This window comes from Leptosomus discolor, chromosome 6, assembly GCF_034619465.1.
Source record: "Leptosomus discolor isolate bLepDis1 chromosome 6, bLepDis1.hap2, whole genome shotgun sequence".
Taxonomy (NCBI): Eukaryota; Metazoa; Chordata; class Aves; order Leptosomiformes; family Leptosomidae; genus Leptosomus; species Leptosomus discolor.
The window spans coordinates 3,254,808-3,267,895 of NC_141396.1; the positions used below are offsets into that span (position 1 = coordinate 3,254,808).

The 13,088-nt window shown below is 41.3% G+C and overlaps 1 protein-coding gene across 1 annotated transcript in view; it reads right to left on the bottom strand.

The window, feature by feature from the left end:
• DOCK1 (dedicator of cytokinesis 1) overlaps positions 1 to 13,088 on the bottom strand; it is a 311,635-nt gene that overhangs the window by 225,654 nt on the left and 72,893 nt on the right. Inside the window, exons 24-25 of the mRNA XM_086466312.1 lie at positions 3,378 to 3,448; positions 1,711 to 1,817 (exon numbers count right to left, since the gene is read on the bottom strand). Coding sequence (XP_086322438.1) covers positions 1,711 to 1,817; positions 3,378 to 3,448 — 178 coding nt within the window. The remainder of the gene's footprint in view (positions 1 to 1,710; positions 1,818 to 3,377; positions 3,449 to 13,088) is intronic.

Sequence of the window (13,088 nt, forward strand, 5' to 3'; positions counted from 1 at the left end):
GAGAGCTGAGAATGAGTGAAGGAAAGGAGTCACACTGATGTATGTATCTGAAAGAGCAAACGTTAAAATAGTCTCAAACAGCCTAGTACCATTCTACCCAAGCCCCAACATCAGCGTCTCCATCTGCATTCCTCCTCTTTTATTCTTGCAAACCCTGCAACTCAGAACAAAACCATTTGATGTGGCTCATAAGGGCTGAAAAATTTCAAAAGAAGATCTCGAAAGCGAAGATCAAGCTGAACCGCCTTTGGACTTGCTGGTGCAGCACGTGCTGACATGGCTGGTAGACTCTGTTTTTCAGAGCTTCATTCTTACTTCGTCACCATCCATAACTGCAGGAAGTAAATTTACAACCTGTGTTACACCTTGTTGCTCAAGCAGGACTGTAAATGTATTGAAGGCTTCCTTATGGAAAAGCTCTTTCTTGAAAGGTTCAGAGTCTCCAGGATCCCCATCTTCCAGTCTTAATTTTTGTTAGACCTTGGGGTTTTTTTAATCCAAACTTTCAGGTTTAAACTTGCAAGTAACGTGTCACGTAGACCTCACAATTTTACAGGTACCTGTCATAAATCACAAGCTCGGAGGATAACCTTTACTGCAAATATAGCCAAAATAAAAAGTGCCATCAAAACGTGAAGCCCATCCTTCTCCATCGCTCCTTGTGCAAAATTAGAAAGAAAACTTCCAGTGGGAAGAAGCGGAAGGAGCAACAGCACGTAACTGCGCAGCTGCCAGCACCAGGCCCATGCAACACCCCACCTCCCAGCAGCGCCGCTGCGCCGAGCCACGCGCAAACACCCACCATGGGGTGACATTGAGGAGCACAACAGCTCGCTGCACAGTTTGTGTTGGCTTTATCCTTGTTCGCTAACCAGAAGACAATAAAAGGGACTAGATGCAGCAAAAGTCACACAGCTGGGGTCATACCACCTGATCTGGTATAAGACCTGCCAGTATAAAACCCACCCACCACGAACGTTTTCTAAATTGGAACCAGCAAAGTTTGGTTTCGCAGCGCTTTGCAGCACACAGTCCCAGCATTTTTGATCTGACAGAAGAATCCTTTCAAATTTCCTTTATCATTGAACCATTGCCTATTTGCTCCCTCATTAACTTCTTCTGACAGCACACAAACACTTAGTTTAGGTTAGTTTAACCTGCAGTCATCCAGAAAAAGAATGAAATGTTTCCCCTCAAATGAAGAAATCTGTAGGACAAGTGCTTGAACCCTGGTCTGCTAATGTAAAAGGCGAAAACAAGAAAGCACGGGTCCACAGCACACTCTAAAAGGTTTACGTGTTGTTTTACTTTTACAGCTTCAAGGCAGACAAGAAAGCTTCCGAAAGAAAGAACATCAAAAACTTCCATTTTCTGCATAGAACTTCACTGAGCACAAAAGCTGAATTAATAGTTTTGGATAAAATACATCGTAGTTAAAGTTATAACACACGCCAGTAACACCGGACGCTTAGTGCTGTTTTAAATTAAAAATTACAAGTTTTTCCTTTCACTTCTCTGTGATCTCTAACACGTCGTAAGCGTCAATTAGCATTTCCTCACTTATTTTACATCTTCCCGTCCTTCCCAAGGAACCACCTTAATTGGTGACAACCTCTGCCATGTTCAGCAGCAAGGACAAACCTTGCACCAGCAGAGAGCTGGAGACAATGAATAATGCGGCAGTTTAACGGCTGCGAAGGTCCTGCTTACCGTGCTGCGTGAAGAGGTCACTGTGAACTATTTCTATCAAGCAGTAGAGCTTCTGGATTGTGAGCCGGCTGACGGGAACGTTTAGGATGAATTCAGTAAAGAGCTTGCTACGTACAAAGGGACAAGTAAAAATATATTAATCTCTCTCCAAAATACGTAAAGAACACAACAGCACAAAACAAGATAAACAACTATATACTTCGGACAAGCAAACTCATATTGTTACAGATATAATAGACAGGAATTTCAGAGAAATGTGACTTGTCTTTAATACGTCTGCTTAGGGGTTTGTGTCTTTTCTTTCACCCCCTCCCTTTTATCTCAGTTTTACACTCTTCTCCCATGTTCCATTTAAGGTTTTGGATTTCAAATTTCAGTTGTCTGTGCTATTGCCTCTTGACCTCAATCACCACTTCCATCAGTGGAATAATACATGACCATATAAGCCAAAACCAAAAAATAGTGCTAATTCTTGTACAAGCTTTCACCAACAGAAACCCAAAAGAAAGAAACAAACCCCAAACAAACAAGCAACAAGAAACACGCATTCTAGGATGATAAGGTACCATCACACTCATCAGCTGAGCTCTCACATAAGAGATTTTTTTAAAGACTTTTCAATAGTTTTCCTAAAATGTTGGGGTTTTTTGTTTTTCCTATTGAGCCTTCACTTCTAAGTATTATTTCCATCTGAATCTGAATACTCGTAAGTGACAGAAAAACCGTAGTGTTTGGGGTAAACCAGGCCAAATCCCGGTATTTCTCGTTTGATGTATTTTCCCAGTACTCTTGCTATCACATATCAAAATCGTGCTTTGTTCCAGAAACTCTACGCAGATGTACTCCCTAGGCCCACGGGAAACATAAACGTGCATGTAAAAAAGTTACAGTACAGGCACACAGAAGCTAAACGCCAGGTTCCTCAGGCCACTGGACTGCTAAACTAAGATCATACTTACTATTTTATTTCCACTTTATCTTTCTTTTACTCCTTTTGGCACACCAGAACACAGAAATGAAAACAGACAATATCTAGAAGGGTTTGTGCAACCAAATCAGGTTTTACAAAAGGGGGTTTTTCAACTTAAAACACCGCGCAATAGCGGTGTGAAAGACAAATTGGTTTTGGTTTTTTTTTGCTGTAAGTTAAAAGTTCTCCTGAAATACTAGTTTTGATTTGGTTTCTGTATTTTTTTTTGTTGTTCTAAAACATCTTCCTATTACCCTTTTCTGTTTACTAACAATGTTCCTGTGTTTATGAGCTACTGAAAAGTCAATCCAGCAACAGGGTTCACTGAACAAAGCCAGAGTTATTATTTGCATTAAATTTGTACTCGAAAGAGTGAAGCATCGAGTGCACAGCTTAAGAGTTTTGCTGTCAGTTGCCTGATGGATAATTCTTGCTATCTCAACACGACTGCAGAGTTTGTCAAGACATTTGTCACACCTTGATGCCATACATGGTACTTTGAAAACAGGCTGTTTGCGTCGCCCTAAAAATATTTGCAAGGGAAAAAAAGAAAAAAGTAATAATACTGAAGTGATAAAACATCTCAGGTGATCGCATTTCGTTGCCTCTGCATATATTTTTATATATATATGTGCGTGTGTGTGTGTATGTAAAGATCCAGGTGAAGTTCACGCTACACATTTCATTGACTACTCACCTAAGTTCTTTTGGATCAAATACTAATTTCACATCATTGACAATAGCTGGCAAGTATTTAAGTGCTGCCCCCTAAAAAAACAAAAACAACAAATAAACAAGACTGAGATTCGTGTGGCTTTAAGGGTGATGCAAAGACTGCAAGAAGAGAATCAGACAGGAGCAGGTTGCTGGGGGTCAACTGTTCCCCGCGGCTGCAGCTGAACCCCTCGGGTTTGCTCTTAGCAGACTCTTTTGGGATAAGTTACCTAAACTGAAACTCAATGAAATCCAAACTTTTAGATTTAACAGATTTAAAAGAAGAAAGAGGCATGAAAGATTAGTAAACTGGGAAAAACTGACAATTTACACCAAAATTAGAGACTTATAAGCTCCTTCCAACATGTTATAGAAACCCTTCGGTGTATCAGTGCACCACGTGTAACTCACTTATGTTCCTCTAATCACTTTTCCCCCCATCTTCTGTAGAGCTGGAGAAGCACCTACAGCCATGCTGTAGTTGTTTGGGTTTAATTTTCCCTCCACTACTTAAAAAGGAAACAAAAAACGCACAATTGTCACTTTTCCCTGCAGCAAATCCTTGGTCGCCACTAAAGAGACTGTCGTTCTCTCTAATTGCCTTTGAACGTGCAGTTGTCACTCCATTGCAAGATACATAACGAAAGGACTCAGAAGATAAAATATTAAACATCCGTTTGTAACTATTCACAGTAATTTTAACTTAATTTTGTCTTTCAGTTTCTTAGTAACAATTAATAGTTATTTAGTTATTTATTTATTTCTAGAGCAGGCAAGAAGAGCAAAAATCCAGCAATTAAAAATTACTGCCCAGTAATTTAATGCAATCAGGCCACACTACACTTTAGGTTAAACAATAGTAAGTGGACCTCTAGTAACACCACAGAGAAAAAACACTCAGTCTACACAAACAGTAATTTTAATCAGATAATGTTGGGGGGCGTTTCCTCATTGGCAAATGGATTTAAATACCCTGTTTCAAGTACTAGGTGAGAAAAACGTGCTACCTAAGAAACCCTAAGGCAAAAGTCTCTGGTTTTAACACTACTAGCTGATACACATGCACTATCCTTGCCAAGGTTCCTCGGGTTCTTGCCCCTACTGAGCACCAGACTAGAGAAAACCCGCTGTTTTGGGAAAACGCAACTCTAAACCACAACAGCCAGACTTACTTCTCTTACCTTTGCATTGTGCTGATAATATCAGCCCGCTTGATTACAGATGCAGTTTTGCCTCCAAAGGGGGAACGATTGGTTCCCCACACAAGGCATCTCTGTTGGTGGGTTTAATCCTCAACGTCTGCAGTTTCCCTCAACAAGAGCACCGCGTGCTCCCCATCCTTTCGAGCCAGAAGCAAGGCAAGCCCTTACGCTGTTCTTTTCTAATCTGAAGCCCATGACATGCCAAGTGATTACACTATGCAACTGCACAGTCCGAGGAATTCAAGAGACAGAAAAATTCTGTTTAGCAGCAGTTGCTAATAGTAGGAAGAGCCGCAGGGAAACAGACTCGAGGAGTACTGCCTCGCAGCTACATACAAAACCACTTGTTTTACGCTTTTCTGCCACAACCTTAGTAATTTTAAATCAAATTCCACCATTCTTGAATGCACGAGGTCCATTGTTTGATGACAGCCACCAGGACACCTTCAAGGAGCCAGCGGGGGGAGTTGGCCAACACTTGCCGACCACTTTTCGAAGAGCAAAACCCAAACGCGTCAACAGGTTAGATGCAAATCTCAGAGTGTTCCAGTTTTTATTCATAGTCCATTTAAACTGTCAAGCTTGATCATCAAACATTCCCACGTATGCTTAAAGGACTACTTACATGCTCAGAAATCAAGCTCATAACTGTAATTATGCAAATAGTCCCATTATGTACACGCTTATGTGTTTTGATGGATGAGGACTCTAATGACCAGTTGTAAACCGCAGCCATCGCTGTGTTTTTATTTGCTTATCATTCAAATGCACGTAGCAATAAATGTTTAGTAACACATACTAAAAAAGAGCTTGCATTTTATATCTTGAATTAAAATTTCACACTGTGCTGGCACAATCATTAAAATTAACACTTTAATAGCTTAAATGAAGTACTATCAGGTAAAACTATTTACAACACCAATTTAAAGCCTGTATTTACAACAATTACCAGCAACTTAGGTTCTACTTTATGGACAAGCCAATTAAAGTTTAATATCTTCAAATGTAAAGAAAACTGTGGAACTGTATTGCTCAATTTCCAATCTCAACTGACTCAATTATATGACAGACAGTATGATCAGACAAGCAGGCTCTGCAGCCCCGTGATTAAATCTGTATCTGTGTAATCCAAAGGTCTACTAAAATCATTTCTTGTTGATATTAGATCTCGTAAAAGAGCAGCTCTCACTGTAGATTTTACTCTGTTAGAAGCTGCAATTGAAAGTAGAGCTTTTGTTAGCAGCAGCACAATTGCAATGCTGGTTATTCCCAGGATACTGGAATACATAAGTGAGGAATATTCAATTCGGCGGATAAAAAAAAAAACCAACAAAACCGTTCTCATCTTTTCATACAACATCGGGGAAAAAAACCAAACAATCAAGCTGGTTTGCTTTTTTTTCCATTGAAATAAATTAAATTACATCACTTTCCGCTCTTGATCAACGCTGTACAAAGGTTCAAATTCCTCAGTTCTGCAAGAAGTACATAGCAAACTACATCAAAACCTTAATTTCATAGTTCCACAGTAATGCCTAATACACTTGAAAATTCAGAACAGCATTAGAGAAAACACAATAATGAAGAACCTTAATTACGTGCTTTTTAATCAAACAGGGTTTTGTAATAATTGCCATGTGATCACATTAGATACACATACAAAGCTGGAAATATCAGTCTCACATACTTAGTCAATAATTACACAGAGTTTCAAGCTGGGCTGCAAAAAAAAATTTTACTGCCCAAAGGGGCTTCCCTCTGTGGAAAACAAGTGACAAATTATTACTAGCCTTATCAAGCTAGAAAATCTTTCATTTTAAGTACTACAAAGCACACAAAGAAACCAGCAAAGGGGAAGAATAAAAAGGCGAGAAAGCAGAAACAAGACGGTGCATCGTATGAATAATGCAGATATTCCCCCACTATTGAGTTAAACTTCCTTGTACACTCACGGTTCTATTGTCTGTCAGGGTATTACTGGAATTTTATTTTTCTTTCCTGGGATGTGATTCACACGCGAGTCAAGGATCCGCATGACGTCAACGGGTGCACGTCAGCCTGCGAGCTACCTCGGAGAACCCCTGAGAATCACGTCTCAGCCCTTACTGCTCCCTCTCCCTTCCCCACACAACCATACACATAGCTGGGCCCAAAGAGGTGTTGATTTCCCCTTCATGCATAGCCCCTCGATGTATAAACGGCATTATACCACAGCCAAAGGGCGTACAGACGAAAAGAACCAGTAACTGACACTTATGACACGCACCAGCTGCCAATACAACCTACTGAACGGCTAAGTCAACGAGTGTAGTGCTTCAAGCACACCCTTCTAAACTAAAAAGGCAATTAAACCGCCAAGAAATAAAACTCACTAACTGAACATAATAAGGTCCAGAAAATTCAAAGCTTTGCCTTAAATAGAATAAATGAAGCAATAATTGATGGTCACAGTGCTCTCCACAGCCAATACAGAGGATGAAATTCCTAGATTTTATCGTTCTGTAGAGTAATTGCAACTTATTCATTAAATCATCCCAACCACCTCTTTATCTAGAGCAGTCATCCTTTGCAACCTTTAAGATAAATTCATTGATGAGATTATAATGACTTAACAGCTAACGGTATTTTCCTAAACTTCTTCAGAGCTAGCAGCTCAATAACGCAGGGGTTTTTTCCCATGTTGAAGCACCAAATTCAATGATGGCCTGTATCAAAAGATTAGCTGGAGGAAAAAACCTTCAGCTACGTTAAGAAGGCCAGAATAAATAGGACCAAGTGCAACAGAGGCATTGTTTCTAACATCAGTGAAGGGGTCCACTGTAGGGCCCACGCTGCCATGGCTCTTTTTGGCAGAACAGTTCATTTCCAGACAGGTTTAATGAGACAAGAATGGGTAAGGAATGGGATCTACCAAGAGAAAAACTAGCACATTCCTCAGATCTAAAGGTTCAGGGAGTTTCTATGACTAAAAATTTATCCTAAACCAGCAACTTAGAAAACACGATCAGTAAAACAGTCACTTTATTCTGCAAACCCAAATGAACCTTCAACACTTGCATATATAAATTGTGTAAAATAAGAGTAAGCTTCATTTATTTCTTGTAACAACAAAAAGAATACCAAAAACCCCCAACTGTTAAAACCACCTGGAGGAGCTGCCTTACAGAAAAGCTCCTGAGTTTTTTATTTCTTCTTGAAGATGCCCAGAGCAGCTGTGGCTGCCTCCTCCCTGGCAGTGCTCAAGGCCAGGCTGGATGGGGCTGGGAGCAACCTGGTCTGGTGGGAGGTGTCCCTGCCCATGGCAGGGGGTTGGAACTGGATGATCTTTAAGGTCCCTTCCAACCCAAACCACTCTGTGATTCTATGATACCAGCAGTCCTCCCAGAAAGAGATGGGAGGACAGACACACACCTTTTCTTCATGTCATTAGGCAAACATAATCACCTCAACTTTAGGTTTCGGGAGTCCCACCAGGGCCCAGGCAATCTGAATCCCACTTCACTCCTAACAGTTTCCTCTCGGACCCCACGTAAGCCTGTCCTCCGACCCCAGCTCCCTCCAAGCCCTCCCTAGTTTCAAGTTGGGGAAGATGAAAGACAGACTAGAACTTCTCCGTGGAGTCTGCTCCTGCAAACCTCTGAGTTCGCTGGAGATGGCTTCGCTCACGAAAAGCAGCATTACCTCAAGCATTTGGTCACCAGCGCCCAGTCACCCAGCCCACCTTCTGAAAAGCCACATAGATTATCCTTTCAAACACCCAAGATAACAGCAAGCCTTGAAGAACACACCTACGCAGAAGGGCACGTGCTCAGCAACACCTTCAAGAAGCACCGCAAGGGCAGTACAGCCACGGCGCATTTCACACGCCGTTCGGAGCCGCATCTTGAACACGTTCTGTCTCAAAGCCAGAAAGTCACGCTGCCGTCTGCGCGTGCAGCAAGCGCTGTCTGTAAGCATCTCCCTGCCACATCTGGTAGCTAAGCACACGTGAAGGCTTATGGAATAAGAAAAGTGACACTCTCTTAACACAAAAGAATTATTTTACCACACTTGAGCTAACACCCTGATGTATTAACACAAAGCTACTCTAAAAGGGGATCAAAAATATGGCACTATATCCCTCCATAGCGCCCTTCTACCACTCAGTAGAAGACAAACTGCCTGCACAAACACGTCTCTGCCATATGAAAGCACACTAAAATAAGATAGGGTAACCCTGCTAAGTAGCTTAAAGTTACTTCTGATACAATTTGGGGTAACAGCTATAAACAATGGGAGTTTTTACTTTTGTTTACTACATAGTTGAGCATATTGAGAAATCTCTTCATCAATACGAACCAGAAATTACTACTGTGATAATAACAACAGTCACTGGTAAACGAAAACAAAGCAGTACAGAGTACAGCAAAGTGGTCTTGCAACAACGGAAAATTCTTTTTTTTAGATTCCTTGTCAGTATAAACCCAAGAACGGGATGAAACAGTAACAAAAGCTTCTTTACAGCAGCCTTTTAAGAAAACTGCAATACTAACTGAAGGTTGTCATTAGGTTAAACAAATAACGTTTGCAAATTATTAAAGGAAATGTATTCTGAATGGTATACTACAAGTTTTGTCTAGATTTGAAGTTCATGTCTTTGTACTACATACAAGCAAAAACACTGAACTTTAAAATGTCATTTTCTAAAATCGTTCATTTCAAACAGCACGCCTAGTCGCAAAATTAAGCACAAAATCTCTTTGCCAAATCTAGTATACTGTTATGAACTCTTTTGTCTGATAAAGCAAGAAATCTGTTTTACTTGACTCAATTTGTACATGATTTTAATGTCAATTTTCATCTCTTGTTTCATTCCACACAAAGCACCTACCTTCCACACAAGCATTAGCCCTGATGCCATTCTATTAAACTCATCGACCCAGCCAAATTAAGCCCAGTCAGCAGCTGGATGAAACAATTTCCAGGAACGCCTAAACACTATTTCTGAATTGCCCCAGTCTACAGCCGTCATTCGTTCCAGATCACAACTGAACCAGCGCCTCTGGCACAAATCTCGGTGTAAAACGGCACAAAGCGCGGTCAGAAGTGAAGTGGCGTTGTGCTCTTGTAGAGATTGTTTACTGTAATTGTTGCCAGTGTAACAATGGGCTGTCCCATACAGAAACCTCAGTCCGCGGTTGCATTTTTGTTACTCAACTCATTTTAAACGATGGTAATCAAATATTCGACCTGCCAGAAAAGCCCTGCAGGCTAATGCAGTCTCTTTTGTTTTCTTCCTAGGTACCTCAGCGGCTTGAAATGTATTTCTCTGTCTTCATCTAAATACTTTTCTGTGGCTTTAGCAATAAATGCTTAATATCAGGATAGGAAAAAGTATGGTATGGATACCGAGAAACAGGTATGATGTGTCAAAAGCGACAAGGATTATTAAAAAAACCCCCCACACAAGAGAATTGGCATTAGTGACATGTTATCATCTTCCGCCCCGGCTCTCTGTGGTCACATTACAGGATAATTTTATATACACACCTACTTTATCAAGATCACTTCATGTGCAGAGAACTAACTCAGCTACCAGCCTATCTTTTTTTTCAGTCATCCTGAACAGCAGTACAGAGTCACGCACGGCAGCAAACATTAGAGCAAACTGCAAGAACCCTGCTGAGAATAGTTCAGCTCCCTCACACAAACAGAGCTGAAATCACAGTCCTCATAAATTCGATGCAGCTGGCTCAACTGCCCTTGTTTCAAAGAGATGCAAGAATAAATTACTAGGAAACATTTGCATTTTTATCTAGACTTGAAACATCATGCTAGGCTTCAGCTGAGCTCGTGCTTAAACAGTAAAAGGTTAAGGAAATAATTATCATGCACCAATTAGCAGAAAACAGGAATAAACCCAGGAAAGCTCACTACACTTGTAACCATTAAAAATATATGCACGTACCAAATGCTGCACACCTTATTTAATCAAGTAAATCTTAAAAATCAAACTGATACTTGAAAAACAAAGTTTAATCCCTCTACTTCTCCAGCTGTTACTGCAGTGCACTACCGCTCATGGTGCGAGAACATTCTTTGTTGGCGAGAGGATGACCCAAACATCCGTCAGCTCAAATCACGGCCTGAATTTCCCTCTCCAGTTTGGACATGCACACCTTAAAGAAATCAAGTGTAAAAGGCAGCCTCTGAATGCCAGCCTCCACTGCAGTCAACACTGACACACATAAAAAAAACCCCTAACAATTATATTTCATTAACTATAAAAAACAAACTCTGCTCTGTTTCGAACTCTGTAATTTATACCACAGCGACTGCTCAAATCCAAACCTATAGGATTGACTATTGCTGCTTTTATAGCCCAGCTCGCAGACAGACAGAGCTTTTGCTTTTTTGTTTCTTGTGTTTTCTTCCCTTTAAGTCTTGAGAAAAATTTAATCCATGCTGTGTACAGCTACACCTACTTGCAGCCAGCAAAACTGCCAAGTTCCACTTTTAACACGCCCTCCATCGAAAATACTCCTGCTTTTGTTTCCTTAAAGGCTAAAACTGAAGTCAGGTTGGCAAAGCAGCCACATAGACAAATGCCCCCCTACCCTAAGAAGTTCTGAATAGCCATAATCCTAAAATAGGGACAAATTCAAAGTCCCTATAACCTTAAATCCTTGTACAATTCGCAGTTTATTTGCAGTTTTCTTTTGAGGAAACTTTTTTTTTTTTTTTTAAATGTCCCCAAAGCCTTGAAAAATTCAAATTAAAAAAAGGGGCAATTTAAATGCAAAATATTAAGTAACTGAAGACCTGAGCTACAGTCAAACAGCTCATCAGCTTCCACAAGGACATAAATATTTGAGTAGATAAAGAGCAATTCTTGCTACGAACATGAGACTGCAGTCATTCATTCTCCCCTGCACAGTGTCAGGTTGAAGGCTACTCTCTTAACAGATAGGCTGGGTAAAAAAAAAATTCAGCATAACCAGCCCAAAGAGAAAAGTTGTGAACATTTCAGAAAAACTTTTCCAGTGGCGGTTCTGCTTCACGTCGATAAACTATCAAGACAGATTACAGTTTCTGCAAGGAGAAACAGAAATATTCAAATGTATGAATTAAGCATCTGTCTCTATTAATGTGAAGCACCTTAATTTTCTATGTAGGTCTTTTCAACTTCTTATCTCTCCAGACAGACTTATTTAGTACACACTTATTTAGCTTCCCCAATATATACTAAAAGCAGTTAGAAAAGCCTGAAACCGCTACCGCTAGATCTGCTGATCCTGACTGCACAACACAGGGGCCTAGCAACTTATCTGCTTACCTTCATTAGTTTTCTACAAAACTTCAACGAGTATCCAACAGCACAAGAAACACTCACTGGGTCACACTAAGGGTTTGTACAGCCCAACACTTGGGTCTCCAACGGCGGCCACAGGAGATGCCACCTGCACTTTCTGTGGTCCATGCCCCTCCTGGCTCCCCCAGCCTCCTTTAGAGGCTGCATCTCCACCCAGCCCTTCAGAACATCTACGGATCTGTGGACTGTAAATCTGCCTCACCTCTCTCTGGGCCGGCTGACAGCCTGCCTCCCTGCGACAGCGAGCTTCAGAAATGAAAAATTCTTCTTTTACTTGTTTTAAACTAACCGCCTACCGATGTCAGTGAGTGCACCCTATTTCTGGTACTGTGGGATTTGGCACAGAAGAGTTTCACAGACTGCTTACCCACCAGGGAAGGAGGACCATTCCCAATCCTGGTCCTCCATACCCCTTGAACGCTATCCTGAGGTACAGAGACCAGAACAGCACCTGGCATGCAAGATGTGGACGCACCAAGGCTACCTAACAACGAAATGACGGCCCTGCCATGCTCTCATTATCCCTCTGGCTGACACCCAACACCCCGTTGCTTCTTCGTCTGCCACTGCGCACGGAGCCAGTGACCCCGGAGAGCCCAAGGTGTCTTCCCCAAACTGCAGCTGCCAGCTTCAAGTTCAGCACCCTTCAGGGATTCATTCGCTCCTCCTGAGAGGCGCTGCCTTACATTGGTCTACCTGGCAGCTCACGTTTTAGCCCCCTCGGGTTTGTGAGGTCCTTCTGACGTTCCTCACTACCAGCACAGTACTTCACTACCAACTCCAGATCACTGATAAAGATGCTGAATGAAGCCTGTCCACTTTACACGGTGACTGACACCTCGCAGGACTCCAACAGCTTTGTCAGGCAAGGCTCACAGAAGCCACACTCACTCCCTTTCAAAAAAACCCCGCACTTACCCACCTATTCAATAATTTTCTTCTTTGTAATAGGACCACACATTTCTAGTCACTGCAAAAACTGTAGTGCTTCAGTGGATATTTGAGCATAATAAAAGCAATCTCACAAGCTGCAAAAAGCCAATAGTTACAATTATGTGTTCTAAGAGCTAAGTAATTAGAGTCCGAAGGACATGAAAGCAATGAATAATGAATGAAAGGTTGTCAAGGCTTCTGAAAGGCA